The 22,036-nt window shown below is 47.1% G+C and overlaps 1 protein-coding gene across 1 annotated transcript in view; it reads right to left on the bottom strand.

The window, feature by feature from the left end:
* Window positions 1-22,036, bottom strand: part of alpk3a (alpha-kinase 3a) — a 56,055-nt gene that overhangs the window by 33,354 nt on the left and 665 nt on the right. The window contains exons 2-4 of the mRNA XM_055662606.1: window positions 14,245-14,366; window positions 1,601-1,718; window positions 1-19 (exon numbers count right to left, since the gene is read on the bottom strand). The exon at window positions 1-19 is cut by the window's left edge and continues 1,569 nt beyond it. Of these exons, the coding sequence (XP_055518581.1) occupies window positions 1-19; window positions 1,601-1,718; window positions 14,245-14,366 (259 nt within the window). The remainder of the gene's footprint in view (window positions 20-1,600; window positions 1,719-14,244; window positions 14,367-22,036) is intronic.

Consider the following 22,036-nt stretch of genomic DNA (forward strand, 5'->3'; position numbering starts at 1 on the left):
CGCATCGTCCTCTGTACATCTGCAGGCACAAACCGTTCTTGGTTACAAACGATGCTACTCGAGGCTAAACCAGTCATACCTACTCAACACATTTCAATAGCAACTTGGCAACATGTTTTGACAAGGAAATATGCCCAGAAAAAGGGCTTAGAAATAGAGTTATTGCCCTAAAATAACTTCATGAAAAGATCTTCAGCACAAGCTTGATGTTCCTCGAATTTCCCATCTTAAATACCTGGATGTTTTCATAGAAACACAGAACCATAGAAAATAGGTGCAGCAGTAGGCCATTCGGCCCTTCGAGCCTGCACCGTCATTCAATATGATCATGGCTGATCATCCAACTCAGTATCCTATACCTGCCTTCTCTCATAGAAACATAGAAATTAGGTGCAGGAGTAGGCCATTCGGCCCTTCGAGCCTGCACCGTCATTCAATATGATCATGGCTGATCATCCAACTCAGTATCCTATACCTGCCTTCTCTCCATACCCCCTGATCCCTTTAGCCACAAGGGCCACATCTAATGCCTTCTTAAATATAGTCAATGAACTGTGGCCTCAACTACCTTCTGTGGCAGAGAATTCCACAGATTCACCGCTCTCTGTGTGAAAAATGTTTTTCTCATCTCGGTCCTAAAAGACTTCCCCCTTATCCTTAAACTGTGACCCCTTGTTCTGGACTTCCCCAACATCGGGAACAATCTTCACGCATCTAGCCTGTCCAATCCCTTAAGAATTTTGTAAGTTTCTATAAGATCCCCGCTCAATCTTCTAAATTCTAGCGAGTACATTCAGATATTAAATAAAATCTAAAGACACTGCAAAGACTCAGCAGGTCAGTCAGCATCTATGGAAAGAGACACAAAGTTAACGTTTCGGGTTAAGGACTCTTTGTCACACAAAGGATTTTGAAAGATGTTGAAACAAGCATCTGCAGATGCCGGTTTTCAAAATTAAATACTTTGCCTCACCTGGGGGACAGGGATGAACGCCCAATGTTGTACCTATCCACTACCTCAACATTGCCCATTGTGTGTTTTGTTGGAACAGCAGAGGGAAAGTTGCAGCACCAGACCAGAACAAAATCTTTTCTTACCTGACCTTACCTTGGACAGGTAGAAGCAAGGATCTGCAGGTGCTGGTTGACAAAAAAGAAGACGTAAAGTGCTGGAGTAATTCAGCGGGCCAGGCAGCATCTCTGGTGGACATGGATAGGTGACGTATTGGACAGGTACATGGCTAGGAAAGGTTTAGAGGGAAGACAAAAGTACTGGAGAAACTCAGCGGGTGCGGCAGCATCTATGGAGCGAAGGAAATAGGCAACTATCAGGCCAAAACCAGTCTTCTGACAAGGTTTAGAGCGATATGGGCCAAATGTATGGGAAGGAACTGCTGATGGTGGTTTAAACCAAAGTTAGACGCACAGAGCTCAGCGGGTCAGACAGCATCTCTGGAGAAAAGGAATAGGTGACGTTTCGGGTTGAGGCCATAAAAGCCAAATGCAGGCAGGTGGGAATAGCGTAGATGGGGTACCTTGCTGGGCATGGGCAAGTTGGGTGTGTTTCTGTGCTCTATGATTCCAAGGCTCCATCACTTACTTGTACAGCTGAAGTGAGTGTTTCTTTCCGTATTGGAATATTTGATATTTGGGAAGGCCGCAATATCGGTCCATCTCCTTGTCGTCTTTGTACCATGTGATCTCAGGCGCTGGATGTCCTAGGAATAGAACATATTCAGGTCAGTCACAGTGTCATTTCCATTCAAAATAAGAGATACAACATGGTTAGTCAGAAAGCACAAAGAATCTCAGTGCTGGCACACCCATTGTATTAGACAATAGACAATAGACAGTAGGTGCAGGAGTAGGCCATTTGGCCCTTCGAGCCAGCACCGCCATTCAATGTGATCATGGCTGATCATCCCCAATCAGTACCCCGTTCCTGCCTTCTCCCCATATCCCCTGATTCTGCTATTTTTTAGAGCCCTATCTAGCTCTCTCTTGAAAGCATCCAGAGAACAGGCCTCCACCGCCCTCTGAGTGAGAGAATTCCACAGACTCACCACTCTCTGTGAGAAAACGTGTTTCCTCGTCTCCGTTCTAAATGGCTTACTCCTTATTCTTAAACTGTGGCCCCCGGTTCTGGACTCCCCCAACATCGGGAACATGTTTCCTGCCTCTAGCGTGTCCAAGCCCTTAACAATCTTGTATGTTTCAATAAGATACCCTATCATCCTTCTAAACTCCAGAGTGTACAAGCCCAACTGCTCCATTCTCTCAGCATATGACAGTCCCGCCATCCCAGGAATTAACCTTGTAAACCTACACTGCACTCCCTCAATAGCAAGAATGTCCTTCCTCAAATTAGGGGACCAAAACTACACACAATCATGTAGTTCATGAATCATGCACTGTATTCATTAGTATTAATGTTAAGGAAAGACATAAAATGCTGTAGATGATGTTTTGGGTTCAGGAAGGGTCTGAAGAGGGGTCTCGACCCAAAACATCACCTATTCCTTTTCTCCAGAGAAGCTGCCTGTCCCGTTACTCCAGCTTTTTGTGCCTATCCCTTACTTACGTAAGAATGCTGTTCATCGATTACAGCTCAGCATTCAACACCATTATTCCATCAAAACTGATCACCAAACTCGGTAACCTGGGCATCGACCCCTCCCTCTGCAACTGGATACTGGACTTTCTAACCAACAGACCCCAGTCTGTGAGGTTAGACAAGCACACCTCTTCAACCCTCACCCTGAACACCGGCGTTCCACAGGGCTGCGTGCTGAGCCCCCTCCTCTACTCCCCCTTCACCTATGACTGCACACCTGTACATGGTACTAACACCATCATCAAGTATGCAGATGATACAACGGTGATTGGCCTCATCAGCAACAACGATGAGCTGCCCTACAGGGAGGAGGTCCAGCACTTAGCAGCATGGTGCGCTGACAACAACCTGGCCCTTAACTCCAAGAAGACCAAGGAGCTCAGCTTGTAGACTTCAGGAAGTCCAGAGGCGGCACGCTGCCCCCATCCACATTAACGGGACGGAGGTGGAACGTGTTTCCAGCTTCAGGTTCCTGGGAGTCAACATCTCCGATGACCTCTCTTGGACCCACAATACCTCTACTCTGATCAAGAAGGCTCATCAGCGTCTCTTCTTCCTGAGGAGACTGAAGAAGGTCCATCTGTCTCCTCAGATCCTGGTGAACTTCTACCGCTGCACCATCGAGAGCATCCTTACCAACTGCATCACAGTATGGTATGGCAACTGCTCTGTCTCCGACCGGAAAGCATTGCAGAGGGTGGCGAAAATTGCCCAACGCATCACCGGTTCCACGCTCCCCTCCATTGAGTCTGTCCAAAGCAAGCGCTGTCTGCGGAGGGCGCTCAGCATCGCCAAGGACTGCTCTCACCCCAACCATGGACTGTTTACCCTCCTACCATCCGGGAGGCGCTACAGGTCTCTCCGTTGCCGAACCAGCAGGTCGAGGAACAGCTTCTTTCCGGCGGCTGTCACTCTACTCAACAACGTACCTCGGTGACTGCCAATCAGCGCCCGGGTCTCTGGCGCTGAGAGGCAGACGTTCTACTGCTGCACCACAGTGTTGCCCTAAAGTTTAGATATACTTAAGGACTGCCAATCACCACCCCCCCCCCCCCCCCCATTCAAATCGTTTGCTATGTCGCTCTTCAAGGGAGATGCTAAATGCATTTCGTTGTCTCTGTACTGTACACTGACAATGACAATTAAAATTGAATCTGAATCTGAATCTGAATCTTGAATCTGAATCCTATCCAACGTTTAGAGGGATATGGGCCAAATGCGGGCAGTTGGGACTAGCGTAGATGGGGAATCTCAGGTGGCATAGACAAGTTGGGTACATTTCTGTTGTAAAACCCAGTGGACATGGTCGAGAGTGGCTGAAGAACCTGTGCCCATGGGGTAAGGCTCTATCAGGGTGGTAGTCATTGAATGTCCTTGAAGGGGAGAGGGGAAGGGCTGGGAGTGAAGGAGCAGATTTATTTTTAAACACAGCAAGGAACTTGGAGCCTTTACAGCTCCTGACTCTACAAGCAAGGACAGAGTGTTAAGCTGCATCCATCCAGCATTGGTGGTATCCCATCACAGATTGCCTCCATATTCTGGCTGGTGGTTGTCAGTTTAGTTTCGTTTAGTTTAGAGATGCAGCACGGAAACAGGCCCTTCGGCCCACCGAGTCCGCACCGACCAGCAATTCCCGCATACTAGCACTATCCTACACACACTAGGGACACTATAACAAGCCAATTAACCTACAAACATTTGGAGTGTGGGAGGAAACCGAAAATATCAGAGCAAACCCACGCAGGCCGCGGGGAGAACGTGCAAACTCCGTTCAGACAGCACCCGTGGTCAGGATCGAACCCGGGTCTCCGGCGCTGTGAGGCAGCAACTCTACCGCTGCGCCACCGTGCCGTTATTGTCATGTGTTACCGAGGTACAGTGAAAAGCGTTTTGTTGCATGCTAACCAGTCAGCGGAAAGACAGTACATGATTACAATCGAGCCATTTACAACGTATAGATGATACATGATAAGGGAATAACATCTATAAAGGGAATTAAGTTTGAGCAGCAACTTAGATTAGACGTGCTCACAGCATTATCACCTGACCCCAACTTGCCTCTGGATAGATTTAAACTGAAGCTTTGAACACCAAACTGGTCACAGAACAGATTCATAGGTTGACGCAAAATACTGGAGTAACTCAGCGGGTCAGGCAGCATCTCTTAGAACATGCACAGGTGACCTTTCAGGTCGGAACTCGGAAGAGCCTGAGGAAAGGTCCTGACCCAAAACATCACCTATTCATGTTCTCCAGAGATGCTGCTAGGAGACGTTTCAGGTCAGGACCTTTCTTCACACCCTTGTTATAACTGGATAGTGTTAAAGACTGGATAGACTTGGTTTATACTCTCTAGAATTTAGGAGATTGAGAGGGGATCTTATAGAAACTCATAAAATTCTTAAGGGGTTGGACAGGCTAGATGCAGGAAGATTGCTACCGATGTTGGGGAAGTCCAGGACAAGGGGTCACAGCTTAAGGATAAGGGGGAAATCCTTTAAAACCGAGATGTGAAGAACTTTTTTCCAGAGAGTGGTGAATCTCTGGAACTCTCTGCCACAGAGGGTAGTCGAGGCCAGTTCATTGGCTATATTTAAGAGGGAGTTAGATGTGGCCCTTGTGGCTACGGGGATCAGAGGGTATGGAGAGAAGGCAGGTACAGGATACTGAGTTGGATGATCAGCCATGATCATATTGAATGGCGGTGCAGGCTCGAAGGGCCGAATGGCCTACTCCTGCACCTAATTTCTATGTTTCTATGTTTCTATAACAGCAGGTACATGGATAGGCAAGGTTTCGAAGGATATGGGCCAAACGCAGGTAGATGGGACTAGTGGAGATGGGGCATCTTGTGGGAAATTTGGGGCAATAGTTATGGATCCGTGCAGTATGACTCACTCTGAAGAACGGTCCCGACCCAAATCTTCACATATACATGTTCTCTGGAGATGCTGCCTAGCCCACTGAGTCGCCCCAGTACTTTTTCAGATTTTCTAATTCCTATGTTACAGCAGTGACTACAATTCAGAAATATCTCATTGGCTGTAAAGAGATTTGGAACAAGGACAAAAAACAAATGCGAGACTTTTTCTTATTTTGTTAAATCTTATTTTGTTAAATTTTAAATTCTGATAGTTTTTTCCGTTCTTTTATCAGACTGAAGAAGGGTCTCGACCAGAAACATCACTATCACCTTTCACCTATCCAAAGGTCAGGACCTTTCCTCAGACTCTTCTCAGAAGCCAACCTGAAAAGTCACCTGTCCATGTTCTCCAGAGATGCTGCCTGACCCCGCTGAGTTACTCCAGCACTTTGTGTCTTTTTTTAAAGTGAACCTGCATCTGCAGTTCCTCATGTCTACCAGTCATAGGGTGCATTTGTAAGTTTGGTGCTAGTAACATCCAGTTTTCAGGCAGATGCTAAGCAAGAGTTGCCCGAGCACTATTGCTGGGTCGAGGAGAAGGTGGCCAGTTAAACATAGAAAATAGGTGCAGGCGGAGGCCATTCGGCCCTTCGAGCCAGCACTGCCTTTTCCCTATATCCCTTGACTCCACTAGCCCCTAGAGCTCTATCTAACTCTCTCTTAAATCCATCCAGTGATTTGGCCTCCACTGCCCTCTGTGGCACGGAATTCCACAAATTCACAAATCTCTGGGTGAAAAAGTTTTTTCTCACCTCAGTCTTAAATGGCCTCCCCTTTATTCTAAGACTGTGGCCCCTGGTTCTGGACTCGCCCAACATTGGGAACATTTTTCCTGCAGCTAGCTTGTCCAGTCAAAGACAATAGACAATAGACAATAAGGTGCAGGAGTAGGCCATTCGGCCCTTCGAGCCAGCACCGCCATTCAATGTGATCATGGCTGATCATCCCCAATCAGTACCCCGTTCCTGCCTTCTCCCCATGTCCCCTGACTCCGCTATCTTTAAGAGCCCTATCTAGCTCTCTCTTGAAAGTATCCAGAGAACTGGCCTCCACCACTCTCTGAGGCAGAGAATTCCACAGACTCACAACACTCGGTGTGAAAAAGAGACCCAAACTGTCACCTATTCCTTCTCTCCTGAGATACTCTGCCTGATCCGTTGACATTCCAGCATTTTATGTCTATCTTGATCACGTTGTCAAATGTGAGTTAATGTTTAGTTTAGTTTAGTGTCACGTGTACCGAGGTACAGTGAAAAGCTTTTGTTGCGTGCTAACCAGTCAACGGAAAGACTATACATGATTACAATCGAGCCATTCACAGTGTACAGATACATGATGAAGGGAATAACACTTAGTGCAAGATAAAGTCCGATTTAAAGATAGTTGAAGGGTCCCCAAAGAGACAGAAGAGTGAAAGGCCTGGATAGAATGGATGTGGGGAGGATGTTTCCACTAGTGGGAGAGTCTCGAACCAGATGTCATAGCCCCAGAATTAAAGGACATTCCTTTAGGAAGGAGTTGAGGAGGAATTTCTTTCATCAGAGGGCGGTGAATCTGTGGAATTCTTTTCCACAGATGTCTGTGGAGGTCAAGTCAGTGGATATTTTTAAGGCAGAGATGGTGACGATAGATAGATTCTTGATTAGTACGGGTGTCAGGGGTTCTGGGAAGAAGGCAGGAGAATGGGCTTAGGAGGGAGAGATAGATCAGCCATGATTGAACGGTGGAGTAGACTTGATGGGCCGAATGGCCTAATTCTGCTCCTATCACTGACGGACATGAATCTCCACACTATACCGGTGATGCCATCATGTCGACATGGAACGCCTGACAGACCGAGTGACCCGGCCTCTCGAGAGAAGTTTGACAACAACCAGATCAAAGCACTTCAGTGTACACACACACACACACACACACACACACACTGTCCATGTGACCCTATCTCACATGTCCCAGCCCGCTTCTTCCTTCTGCGAGTCATGAGGCAGGTTACAGAAATAACACTGAATCGATGTGTAACATCATTTTTTATTATTGTGCAAAGTGTAAGCTGAGAATGGGATGTTGCAGAGTCTCATAGCAAGTCAGTGCAGAGTAGGTTCACGAGATTGATCCCTGGGGTGGCGGGACTGTCATATGAGGAAGGATTGAAAAGACTAGGCTTGTATTCACTGGAGTTTAGAAGGATGAGGGGGCATCTTATAGAAACATATAAAATTATAAAAGGACTGGACAAGCTAGATGCAGGAAAAATGTTCCCAATGTTGGGCGAGTCCAGAACCAGGGGCCACACAGTCTTAGAATAAAGGGGAGGTCATTTAAGACTGAGGTGAGAAAAAACTTTTTCACCCAGAGAGTTGTGAATGTATGCATTTCCCTGCCACAGAGGGCAGTGGAGGCCAAGTCACTGGATGAACTTAAGAGAGAGTTAGATAGAGCTCTAGGGGCCAGTGGAGTCAAGAGATGTGGGGAGATGGCAGGCACGGGTTATTGATAGGGGATGATCAGCCATGACCACAGTGAATGGTGGTGCTGGCTCAAAGGGCCGAATGGCCTCCTCCTGCACCTATTTTCTATGTTTCTATGGCCAGCTCTTTAGGCAGGGCTGTCTCATTGATCTTTGATACATCATTAGTTCTAATTATTGTTCTTTTACTGTCAACATTTATTTTTTAAATTTGCATTTGCCACACAATGTGCCAGTCAGCTGGACATTGCCACACCGTCTGTCCTTCCGAACCAACACCTTTGACCACAAGGGCATTGGTCAGCATGGAACGTCCTAGCGGCACTGCAGGGTAATGACTCCATGGATCCAGTGGCGTGGTTCCCAGAGCAGACTGCCCAGCTCGTCTGGCAAAATGCCTCATCGTCAGAACTCACCAACCATGAGGGGGAATAGATAGAATCTCTTTGAGGCACAACATGCTGGAGTAACTCAGCGGGACAGGCGGCATCTGTGGAGGGTAGGAACGGGTGGCTTTCAGGTCGAGACCCTTCTTCAGACTGAGAGTCAGGGGAGGAGGAGATACAGAGATAAGGAAGTGCAAGGTGTAAGATTGAGACATCAAAGTGGAGTGGAGATCGTGGGAAATGTAGAATGGATCATTGTTAGCCAGGAGATGGTGACGGTGGGGAAGCGGTAGAGTTGCTGCCTTATAGCGAATGCAGCGCCGGAGACGCGGGTTCAATCCCGACTACGGGTGCTGTCTGTATGGGGTTTAGACGCTTCCCTCGTGACCTGCGTGAGTTTTCTCCTAGATCTTCGGTTTCCTCCAACACTCCAAATATGTACAGGTTTGTAGGTTCATTGGCTTAATAAATTGTCCCTCGTGGGTGTAGGATAGTGTTAATGTGACTCTAGTGTGTCGGCTCAAATTACTATCTATTACCAATTTATCATTGATTCAGGTTTAGCTGGAAGTGGAACTTAGTGCATTTAAGAGGTGACATTGAAACATATAAGATTATTAAGGGTTTGGACACGCTAGAGGCAGGAATCATGTCCCCGATGTTGGGGGAGTCCAGAAACAGGGGCCACAGTATAAGAATAAGGGGTAAGGCATTTAGAACAGAGATGAGGAAACACTTTTTCACACAGAGAGAGGTGTGAGTCTGTGGAATTCTCTGCCTCAGAGGGCGGTGTTCTCTGGATACTATCAAGAGAGAGCTAGATGGGGCTCTTGAAGATAGCGGAGTCAGGGTATATGGGGAGAAGGCAGGAATGGGGTAATAATGAAATAATAATGGATGGGATTTATATAGCGCCTTTCTAGATACTCAAGGCGCTTTACATCGCATTATTCATTCACTCCTCAGTCACACTCGGTGGTGGTGAGCTACTTCTGTAGCCACAGCTGCCCTGGGGCAGACTGACGGAAGCGTGGCTGCTAATCTGCACCTACGGCCCCTCCGACCACCACCAATCATTCACACACATTCACACACATTCACGCGCAGGCAAAGGTGGGTGAAGTGTCTTGCCCAAGGACACAACGACAGTACGCACTCCAAGCGGGATTCGAACCGGCTACCTTCCGGTCACCAGCCGAACACTTAGCCCATTGCGCCACCTGTCGATGTGGATGTTCAGCCATGATTACATTGAACGGCGGTGCGGGCTCGAAAGGCTGAATGGCCTGCTCCTGCACCTATTGTCTGTTGTGGCCTAGGGCCTTTGCATGGACCGCCTTGGGTCATTCCCTGCTAACCCACCCTTACTGCTTACCTTCAATTAAAGCCGCAGGTCACACAGCCTACAACTAGGTCCCTGCTCCACAACCCAGAGGGATGGTCTGTAACTCAATATCTCTCACATGTCCTATCTTGCCGCAAGCACAGCCCAGCGTGCTGGATGGTTAAAATAGCTTGAAGTTAACAACATAAAAATGTATCATGTGACAGAAAGTAACTCAGCGGGACAGGCAACATCTCTGGAGAGAAGGAATGGGTGACGTTTCGGGCCGAGGCCCTTCTTCAGACTGAGAGTCAGGGGAGAGGGTGACACGGAGATAAGGAGGGGGCAAGGTGTGGAAATGGGACATAGCTTCCAGTCCCATTACCTTATTCTTAAACCGTGGCCCCTGTTTCTGGACTCCGCCAACATCGGGGACATGTTTCCTGCCTTCCAGCTATGTCCCATTTTCACACCTTACCCCCTCCTTATCTCCGTGTCTCTCAGCTGATCTCCACCCGAAACGTCACCCGTTCCTTCTCTCCAGAGATGCTGCCTGTCCCGCTGAGTTACTCCAGCATTTTGTATCTTTATCAGTTTAAACCAGCATCTGCAGTTCCTTCCCACACAAATGTTTAAAATAGTTTTTTAACAAGTGTGGGGGGTAAATGTAAGTTTAAAGGAGATGTACAGGCAACTTTTCTTTTTACACAGAGGGTGGTGCGTGCCTGGACTGGACATATGCGGCCTGACACACTGAATGTTTCTACCATTTATTTTTGTGTTTAATACAAAGGAACGCATCTTCCTCCATTGAAGGATTGAATAATGGTTTTGAGGGAGCTTCCAAGAAGAAGGTGCAGGAGTAGGCCATTCGGCCCTTCGAGCTAGCACCGCCATTCAATGTGATCATGGCTGATCATCCCCAATCAGTACCCCGTTCCTGCCTTCTTCCCATATCCCCTGACTCCGCCATCTTTAAGAGCCCTATCTAGCTCTCTCTTGAAAGTATCCAGAGAATTGGCCTCCACCTCCTTCTGAGGCAGAGAATTCCACAGACTCACAACTCTGTGAGAAAAAGTGTTTCCTCATCTCCGTTCTAAATGGCTTACCCCTTATTCTTAAACCGTGGCCCCTGGTTCTGGACTCCCCCAACATCGGGAACATGATTCCTGCCTCTAGCGTGTCCAAACCCTTAAACAATCTTATATGTTTCAATAAGATACCCTCTCATCCTTTTAAACTCCAGAGTGTACAAGCCCAGCCGCTCCATTCTCTCAGCATATGACAGTCCCGCCATCCCGGGAACTAACCTTGTAAACCTACGCTGCACTCCCTCAATAGCAAGAATGTCCTTCCTCAAATTAGGGGACCAAAACTGCCCACAATACTCCAGGTGGGGCAGAAGGACCTCTTTGCTCCTATACTTGGCTCCTCTCATTATAAAGGCCAACATGCCATTCACTTTCTTCACTGCCTGCTGTACCTGCATGCTTACTTTCATAGACTGATGTACAAGGACCCCCAAATCTCGTTGTACTTCCCCTTTTCCCAACTTGACGCCATTTAGATAGTAATCTGCCTTCCTGTTTTTGATACCAAAGTGGATAACCTCACATTTATCCGCGTTAAACTTCATCTGCCATGCATCTTCCCACTCCCTCAACCTGTCCAAGTCACCCTGCATTTTCAAAGCATCCTCTGCTATAGTGTCTCTGCTGACCGGGTAGCAGGCAACAGAAAGCTTTTCACTGTACCTCGGTACACGTGACAATAAACTGAACTGTAATGAGTTGAACTTGCCTGATCCGCAGCTTATGATGGTTTCCACTGTAGCTTGGAAGTACATGGAACATTATAGCCACTGGGCCTCTGACACGAGCACATCTTGGTTTATTGTTTCTTAGTTTCGAGATACAGCGCGGAAACAGGCCCTTTGGCCCTTTGACTAGCGATCCCTGCACTATCCTACACACAATTTACATTTATACCAAAGCAATTAACCTCTTTGGAGTGTGATCTCGGAGAAAAGCCACGCAGGTCACGGGGAGAATGTACAAACTCCGTACAGGCAGCACCCGTGGTCAGGATCGAACCTGGGTCCCTGGCGCAGTCAGGCAGCAACTCTACTGCTGCACCACCGTGCGGCGTTGTGTTTGTAACAGGCTGTTAACATGACCCAGGATCACTCACAGATCCATGAAACAGCAGCAAATTACAATGTAGCATCACGGTACACAGCAATGAGGATTTAAGTTTGGGTTTAGAAGTTCTGTGAGTTTTGTTTGCTTCTTAAAGCTACGTCATTTATTGAGCTTACTCCGAAAATGCAGATAATCAGGATTTGAGCCTGTTCAACCCTAATACAGGTCCACCACCAGTTTCCCTACATCCGTGCTTCCAGGACCTTGCTGGACTGTCCATTTTGCTGGACCAACACAGTTCCAGAGCCGGGGGAGGGGGGGGGAATGACACACCGCCGATTGGTCGCGGAGGTCCCGGCAAGGGGGAATGGGCCCGCCTCACCCGGCCTAGATGCCACATTTATGGGGGGGACTTAGAAACTTAGAAACATAGAAAATAGGTGCAGGAGGAGGCCATTTGGCCCTTCGAGCCAGCACCGCCATTCATAGTGATCATGGCTGATCGTCCCCAATCAATAACCTGCCTTCTGCCCATATCCCTTGATTCCACTAGCCCCATAGAGCTCTATCTAACTATCTCTTAAATCCATCCAGTGATTTCCTGGAGGGATTTCAAGTGCAGGCTCGTAATTCTGTCCGGATTAAAGGAAGTGCCGGATATCTAATTGCCAGAAAGTTGGTGGTGGACCTGTAGTAATAACGCCGGGATCAATGCCAGGATTCCGTTCAGAGATACAGAGTTGAAACGGGCCCTTCCAACAGTCCTCACCAACGATCGATCACCCGTAGCCTGGTTCTATATTATCCCAGACTGACATCCTCCACACTAGGCACAGATTTAGAAAAGCCCAATTGACCTACGAACCTGCACGCTTCTGGATTGTGGTAGGAAACTGGAGTACCCGGAGAAAACCCACGCGGTCACAGGGAGAACGTACAAACTCGCTACAGACAGCGCCCGGAGTCAGGATCGAACCCGGGTCCCTGGTGCTGAGACGCAGCACCTCTACCGCTGCGCCACTTCTCAAGAGATTACTCTAGTCGTTTGTCATCTGAAGTTTCAACTGTAGTTTTATGTTTCATTTTAGAGATACAGCATAGAAACCAGCACTCCGGCCCAACGAGTCCGCATTGGCCAATGGCCACCCATTCACACAAATTCTATCTTCCATCTTTAGTCTAAAGATGGGTCCCAACTTGAAACTTCATCTATTTATCTGAAGGGTCCTGTCCTGAAACGCCACCTATCCATGTTCTCCAGAGATACTGCCTAACCCGTTAAGTTACTCTAGCACTTTGTGTCGGTTTTGTAAACCAGCATTTGCAGTTCCTTGCGTATACATTCTACTGACAAAAGATCTCCTCAAGATATGTCTGCGTTGAAGATTTTCTCCCAGTCTGAAGAAGGAGCCCGTCCTGAAGTCACCTATCCATGTCCTCCAGAAATGCTGCCTGACCCACTGAGTTACTCCAGCACTTTGTGTCTTTTTTCCTATCATGTCCCACTTTCCCATCCAGCCCGTACAACTTTGTGTACACTTGTCTGGCATTGTTCTCAAGACTAATGTCAATGCTGGAGTCTGAAAAAGGGTCCCGACCCAAAACGTCACCTCTTCATGTTCTTGAGAGATGCCGCCTGACCCGCTGATTACTCCAGCACTTTGCTTCTTTCCCCCCCCATAAACATAGAAACATAGAAAATAGGTGCAGGAGTAGGCCATTCGGCCCTTCGAGCCTGCATCGCCATTCAATATGATCATGGCTGATCATCCAACTCAGTATCCTGTACCTGCCTTCTCTCCATACCCCCGATCCCTTTAGCCACATCTAACTCCCTCTTAAATATAGCCAATGAACAGGCCTCAACTACCTTCTGTGGCAGAGAATTCCACAGATTCACCACTCTCTGTGTGAAAAATGTTTTACTCATCTCGGTCCTAAAAGATTTCCCCCTTATCCTTAAACTGTGACCCCTTGTTCTGGACTTCCCCAACATCGGGAACAATCTTGCTGCATCTAACCTGTCCAACCCCTTAAGAATTTTGTAAGTTTCTATAAGATCCCCCCTCAATCTTCTAAATTCTAGCGAGTACAAGCGAGTCTATCCAGTCTTTCTTCATATGAAAGTCCTGACATCCCAGGAATCAGTCTGGTGAATCTTCTCTGTACTCCCTCTATGGCAAGAATGTCTTTCCTCAGATTAGGAGACCAAAACTGAATAGCCAAAAATAAGTTAGTATCTGCGGTTCTTTCTGTCACCATCAGACCCATGGTCCCTTTTTGAGGCTCCAAAGTTATGGTTTGGATGCAATTAACAAGTGTATATCAGCAATGGAGCCAGCAATTCATGGTGGGATCATCCCCAGAAAAGAACAAGTGAGCTCCATACCTGAGACTATGCAATGGAACTTGATATCAGAGTCTTCAGATACTGAATGGGATTTCAGTGTAGTTTCAAAACCTGGCTGGGTCTCTTCCGTTATCTGAGCAATGATGGTGCAAAACGTTTGTCTGAAAGAGAAAATAATCGGCAGTGCTCAAATGAGTTTAGATTAGAGATACAGCGCGGAAACAAGTCAAATCAGCCATTTTATTGTCATATGTCCTGGATGGGACAATGAAATTCTTACTTGCTGCAGCACAACACAATATGTGAATATGTAAACTGGATATAAAGAGGGAAGAGAAAAAAAGAAAAAGTTCAATAAATAACAAATATAATGCAAATAACAAATAGTAATATAGTCTTTTGCAGTTCAGTGCTCATAGTTTATTTGTTGTTGCGTTTAATAGCCTGATGGCTGTAGGGAAGAAGCTGTTCCTGTACCTGGGCGTTACAGTTTTCAGGCTCCTGTACCTCTTCCTGCTGGCAGTGGTGAGATAAGTGTGTGGCCAGGGTAGTGTTTGCACATTCTCCCCGTGACCACACGCGTGTCCTCCCACATTCCTAAGATGCACGGTTTGGTAAAGTGGCCGTTGCATGGTAAGGGGCAAAAATAAATAAATAAATGGACACGTGTCAGAGACAATAATCTGAAAGCTACAGGAAATTAGCAGAGGGAGAATATGATTGCTCTAATGGGAGCCTGTACCGATTCGATGGGCTGAATGGCCTCCTTTGCGACGTAATGAATTAGCGAATACAAAGAGTTTTCATATTAATGTGAAATGAGTTGGTGGAAATAATCGCAGCAATAAACACGTTATGTGGACACACGGGAGATAAAAGGAACTGCAGGTGCTGGTTTGCGTAAAAGAAGAAAAAGTGCTGGAGTAACTCAGCGGGTCAGGCAGCATCTCTGGAGAACAACGTGGCTAGGTGATGCTTCTTGGCTGCCATCTCTGGCAGGTTAAAAATTCCTTCTGCACAGTAATAGTATCTGAGTCTGCTATAAACTGTAATGGTCGACGTGAGGGGGTGGGGGACAAACATTGGACAATGGTGGGGGGGGGGGGGGGGACAAGAGGGGGAGCCGGCGTGCTTTGTAACTGTAGGTGGCTGATATTTATTTGTATACATTGTCTATGCAACCAGAGAGTCTCTCTGTGCCTAGTCACATATGACAATAAAGTATTCCTATTCCTAACAACACTCGGACCATATATGTAAAAAAAACTACATATGGGGCAATAAAATGAAACATTAATTTCTATGGCATTCTTCTGCCACATAAAAATGCCCAGATAGTTGTGTTAATACTTTGTTGAAACAGCAAGCAAAAACGATTATAGATGTAGGAAGATAGACACAAAAAGCTGGAGTAACTCAGCGGGGCAGGCAGCATCTCCGGAGAGAAGGAATGGGAGGACTGTATGTCAACGTCAACAAGTACATTTCACAATGGACCGACAGGTGGCTGTGAGGCAAAGTGATGGACCTATTTCTGTACATGCATGACTCCATGAATCTAACGTTTCCTCGATTGATGTAGAAGAAGTTGAACATTGTGGACACAGACGCTGCAAAGATATGGGTCTCTACCCGAGACATCGGCCAGTCCTTCCCTCCAGAGATGCTGCCTGTCCCGCTGAGTTACTCCAGCACTTTGTGCCTATCTACAGGTTATTGGGTGTACACTGGGGAGCAACCTACAGGCATTTGGATGGGCAAGGGCTGATGAGGGATAGTCAGCATGGTTTTGTACATGGGAGGTCATGTCTCACAAATCTGATTGAGTTTGTTTGAAGACATGACCAAGAAGGGTGATGAGGGCAGAGCTGTCGATGTTGTGTACATGGATTTCAGTAAAGCATTTGACAAGGTTCCTCATGGTAAGCTCCTCTGGAAGGTTAGATCGCATGGGATCCAAGGAGAGATAGCTGAATGGATTGCAAATTGGCTCCATGGAAGGGAGCAGAGGGTGATGGTGGAAGGTTGCTTCTCGGACTGGAGGCCTGTGACTAGTGGTGTGCCTCAGGGTTCGGTGCTGGGCCCGTTACTGTTTGTCATCTACATCAATGATTTGGATGGGAACACAGACAGGGCAAGATTAGCAAGTTTGCTGATGATACAAAAGTGAGTGATTTCGCAGATAGTGAAGATGGTCGTGAAAGGTTGCAGCAGGATCTGGATCGATTGGCCAGGTGGGCGGAGGAATGGTTGATGGAATTTAATACAGAGAAGTGTATTATGGGATGTCGAACAAGGGCAGGACGTACACAGTGAACTGTAGGGCTCAGGGTGGGGTTGTAGACATGATGTCTTAACTCAGCAGGTCAGACATCATCTCGGTTCGGAACCCTTCTTCAGACCTGACTTGTTCTGTACTTTTTCTCTAGAGATGCTGCCTGATCCGCTGGGTTACTCCAGCACTTTGTGTCTATCCTCGGTATAAACCAGCATCTGCAGTTCCTCCCTACACAAGACAGTCAGAAGCTTTTGTTAGTGTGTTATCCATTTAGATCAAATAATGCTATACATGAATACAATCAAACCAGACATACATGCAACAGATAGAGTGAAGAGTAACTAAACTGTAACCCATAAGAACGGCCTCGACCCGAAACATCGCCTATTTCCTTCGCTCCATAGATGCTGCCTCACCCACTGAGTGTCTCCAGCAATTTTGTCTACCTTCGATTTTCCAGCATCTGCAGTTCCTTCTTAAACAGACTCTAACCCGGATTGAACCTGGGTCTCTGGCGCTGTAAGGCAGCAACTCTACTGCTGTGTCAGAGTCACTGTTTCCCAAGCTTACATGTCCAAGTCTGTTCTAAACCCAACACAGCCTTTCATCTCATGAATTAGTGGACAGTCATTTCAAGAGTCTCTCTAAGGTGGACACTGAAGGTTTTCTCATTGCAGCAGGCTTACTCTAGAAGGTAGACAAAAATGCTGGAGAAACTCAGCGGGCGCAGCAGCATCTATGGAGCGAAGGAAATAGGTAACGTTTCGGGTCGAAACCCTTTGGGTTTCGACCCGAAACGTTGCCTATTTCCTTTGGGTTTCGTCCCGAAACGTTGCCTATTTCCTTCGCTCCATAGATGCTGCTGCGCCCGCTGAGTTTCGCCAGCATTTTTGTCCACCTTTGATTTTCCAGCATCTGCAGTTCCTTCTTAAAGGCTTACTCTGGAAATGTGAATACTCCCTATCGAGGTGGCACAGTGACACTGATAGTGAGTCTGATGTCTCACAGCTCCAGTGAGCCCAGGTTCAATCCTGCTCTCTGTCTGATACACCCCCCCCCCCCCCCCCACACACCCCCCCCCCCCCCCTGTATGTTATGGTTATATCTAGACTTCGTACAAAACAGCTCAGCAAAACGCACGTTATGCAAAGGGCAAAAGTAGATTGGATATTGTACAGGAAGGAACTACAAATGCTGGTTTAAACCGAAGATGGACACAACAACTGGAGAAACTCAGCGGGTCAGACAGCATCTTTGGACAAAAAGGACTAGGTGACATTTCGGGTCTTCAGACAGTCTGAAGAAGGGTCTCGACCTGAAACGCCACCTATTCCTTTTTGCCAGAGATGCTGTCTGACCCGCTGAGTTTCTCCAGCTTCTTGTGTCTAACTTCAATGTAAATTCTCCCTTGTGTGTAAGATAGTGTAAGTGTGTGGGTATCGCTGGTTGGCGTGGACTCGGTGGGCTGAAGAGCCTGTTTCCGCACTATCTCTAAACTGTACGTCTGACCTGCTGAATCACTACAGCTTTTTGTGTCTCTCTATGGATGGGATATTGCCTGTAAATTCTCCACGCTCACTGGTCAGATATTAATGTCGCAGCATTTACACATCGGTCTTGCCCTTTCATCTTCACCAGGTCAACAGGTTCAGTCTGGTATCGGCCACCAAAATGGACGGTCGTTGGATGCACGAACGTCACGCCCTTGAAGCTGGTACTTTGGCCTTTGAGTGAAGGAAGGTGGCCTTCGAATGTCCGATGTTTGGACGATCTACCTCCACATTAAAAAAAAGCTCAGGTAACTGCTCAGGTTTCACCACTCAATACTCAAGAATCGCCATGTTCTTGAGGGGAAAGGTTTCACCCATCTGTCTCTAGTGGGGGGTCCCCCAAGCAGTTGTGGATTGTAAACTGTGGCAATCGCCACAAGATGTGCCCATCTCGGCAGCATGTTCACAGCAGATGGAGATGCAGACGTCGACACAAACTCCCAAATTGGTAACGCTGCACCAGTCTTCAGAAGAATGCAGCCAATGTGGTCCAGTGGCGGGATATCCAAGATGCTAAAAGTCAAGCTCTTCCAGTCCGCAGTCCTCCCTACAGCCCTCTATGCCAAGTGAGATGGAAAATCAGTGTGAAGATAAAAAATAAATTGGATGCGTTCCAACAACGCTGCTTGAGGAAGATCGTGAAGACTAGCTACAGGGACCGCACCACAAACGAGGAGTTCTACCGGGAAACTGCAACAAGGCCTCTCAGCCAGGACATGGAGGGACTCAGGATGAAATCTGCAAGGCTTGAAATGTACTCAGGATGTCACCAGAACGTGCACCTAAGATAGCAATGACGTGGCGAGTTGACGGAAGAAGGAAAAGAGGCGGACCAAAACTCACATGGAGGTGAACATTCCAGGAGGATTTGGAAGGCTGGGACGCAAGCCTATCGAGGGTGGAAGATGTCACACATGACCAAACAGGATGGCAAAAGCTTGCTGCCCAGTGCACTCAACAGTGTGGGAGGAACTAAGTCTAAGTCTAAGTAAGATTCACCCACCAGAAGAAACATCTTCTCCAGACCCTCAAGATCTTCAATCAAGTCATCTCTCGCTCTTCTGAATTCCACCAGATACAAGTCTACCTTTTCTCACAAGTCAACCCTTCCCATTCAATACATTGAGGATAGACACAAAATGCTGGAGTAACTCAGCGGGACAGGCAGCATCTCTGGAGAGAAGGAACGGTTTAATGTTTTGGGTCGAGACCCTTCTTCTGACCCGAAACGTCACCCATTACTCCTCTCCACAGATGCTGCCTGTCCCGCTGAGTTACTCCAGCTTTTTGTGTCGATCTTCGTTCCATCCGCAGTTCCTTCCTATACATTCTAGCGAACCTTCTCTAATAAACAAAGTGCTGAAGAAAGTCAGTGGGTCAGGGTGGACAACATCCATGGAGGGAATGGACGGGTAATGTTGCAGGTTAGGACACGTCTTCAGTTTATTGCCTTCACAGATTTAGTGCAGTCTAGTTTATTGTCACGTGTACCGAGGTACAGTGAAAAGCTTAAGTTGTGTGCTATCCAGTCAGTGGAAAGACTATAAATGATTCGAATCGAGCCATTTACAATGTACAGAAACACTATAAAGGGAGTAATGTTTAGTGCAAAATAAAATCCAGTAATGTCCGATTAAAGATAGCCCGAGGGTCTCCAACGAGGTAGATGGTAGCTCAGGACTGCTATCAAGTTGCTGATAGGATGAAGAAGGGTTTCGGCCCGAAACGTTGCCTATTTCCTTCGCTCCATAGATGCTGCTGCACCCGCTGTGTTTCTCCAGCACTTTTGTCTACCTGCTGATGGGATGGTTCACTTGCCTGATAACAGCCGGGAAGAAACTGTCCCTGAACCTGGAGGTGTGCGTTCCCACACTTCTGCCTGAGCCGCTGAGTTCCTCCAGCACTTTGTTTTTGCTCAAGATTCCAACATCTGCAGTTCTTTGTGAGCCCCAAGCGTTGCGTATGGAGTGGTCCAGATGTTGTCTCACCCATGCCCCCAGTGAAGCTGATGTACGATATCTCTCCTTTTAGATTCAACCACTACCAAAATGCATCTTTCCCCCCCAAATTGCTTGCTGTGCCTTTCTCTTGCCGACCACACACTGGGGCACTAGGAACACCCTGCATCCCAGAACGCAAAGGTTTCACCAGCCTGACAATGTCATAAGGCATGGAAATAGACCCTTCGGCCCAACACATCCAGGCTAACCAAGTTGCATAACCGAGTTAGACCCACTTGCCTCAGCCTGACTCTTATTCCTCCAACCCTTTCCTATCCATGTACCCATCCAATTGTCTTTTAAATGTCATAATTGTAACCATTTCTACCACTTGTTCTGGTAACACGTTCCATATAAACACCATCCTCCTTTTCTGATAATAGATTCATGAGTTTGCAGCTATAACACAATTTGACCCCTTAAAAGCCATCTTGGCCACAGAATTCTACAGACCACTTCTTGTACTACCATGGACTTAGTCTAATTTAGTTTAGAGATACAGCATGGAAACAGGCCCTTCGGCCCACCGAGCTCACGCCGACAAGCGACCCCCACACACCAACACTATCCTACACACACTGGGGGGATAAGTTACACTTATACCAAGCCAATTAACCTACGAACCTGTACATCTTGGGAGGGTGGGAGGAAACATAGAAACATAGAAACATAGAAATTAGGTGCAGGAGTAGGCCATTCGGCCCTTCGAGCCTGCACCGCCATTCAATATGATCATGGCTGATCATCCAACTCAGTATCCCGTACCTGCCTTCTCTCCATACCCCCTGATCCCCTTAGCCACAAGGGCCACATCTAACTCCCTCTTAAATATAGCCAATGAACTGGCCTCAACTACCCTCTGTGGCAGAGAGTTCCAGAGATTCACCACTCTCTGCGTGAAAAAAGTTCTTCCCCCTTATCCTTAAGCTGTGACCCCTTGTCCTGGACTTCCCCAACATCGGGAACAATCTTCCTGCATCTAGCCTGTCCAACCCCTTAAGAATTTTGTAAGTTTCTATAAGATCCCCTCTCAATCTTCTAAATTCTAGAGAGTATAAACCAAGTCTATCCAGTCTTTCTTCATAAGACAGTCCTGACATCCCAGGAATCAGTCTGGTGAACCATCTCTGCACTCCCTCTATGGCAATAATGTCCTTCCTCAGATTTGGAGACCAAAACTGTACGCAATACTCCAGGTGTGGTCTCACCAAGACCCTGTACAACTGCAGTACAACCGAAGGTCTCGGCGAAAACCCACACAGGTCACGGGGAGAACGTACAAACTCCGTACAGACAGCACCCGTAGTGGGGATCGAACCTGGGGTCCCGGGTCTCTGACGCTGTGAAGCAGCAACTCTACCGCTGCGCCACCGTGCTGTCCTGGTTTGGGTTTTATTTCTAAATGTGATTTGCACCAATGTCTTCCTTTTGCAGTTTACAGCCGTCGTTTTACCGTTTTATAAAATTCACAAACGTTTTACGATTCGATAGAACTCTATTTGTCCCAGGAGAGAAATTGATCTGCCACCAGTCATAAAACACTATGAGTATAAGTATAATATGTTGAAGGTAGACACAAAAAGCTGGCGTAACTCAGCCGGACAGGCAGCATCTCTGGAGAGAAGGAATGGGTGACGTTTTGGGTGGAGACCCTTCTTCAGAACACTACACCACACTACAGAATTCAGATTCAGATTCAGATTCAATTTTAATTGTCATTGTCAGTGTACAGTACAGAGACAACGAAATGCTTTAGCATTTCGTTGTCTCTGTACTGTACACTGACAATGATAATTAAAATTGAATCTGAATCTGAATCTGAATTCTGTAGTGTAGTGTAGTGTTCTGAAACTACATGACACCTGCAGAAACTACATAGAAACATAGAACATAGAAATTAGGTGCAGGAGTAGGCCATTCGGCCCTTCGAGCCTGCACCGCCATTTAATATGATCATGGCTGATCATCCAACTCAGTATCCCGTACCTGCCTTTTCTCCATAC

Source organism: Leucoraja erinacea, chromosome 36 (assembly GCF_028641065.1).
Source record: "Leucoraja erinacea ecotype New England chromosome 36, Leri_hhj_1, whole genome shotgun sequence".
Lineage (NCBI taxonomy): Eukaryota > Metazoa > Chordata > Chondrichthyes > Rajiformes > Rajidae > Leucoraja > Leucoraja erinaceus.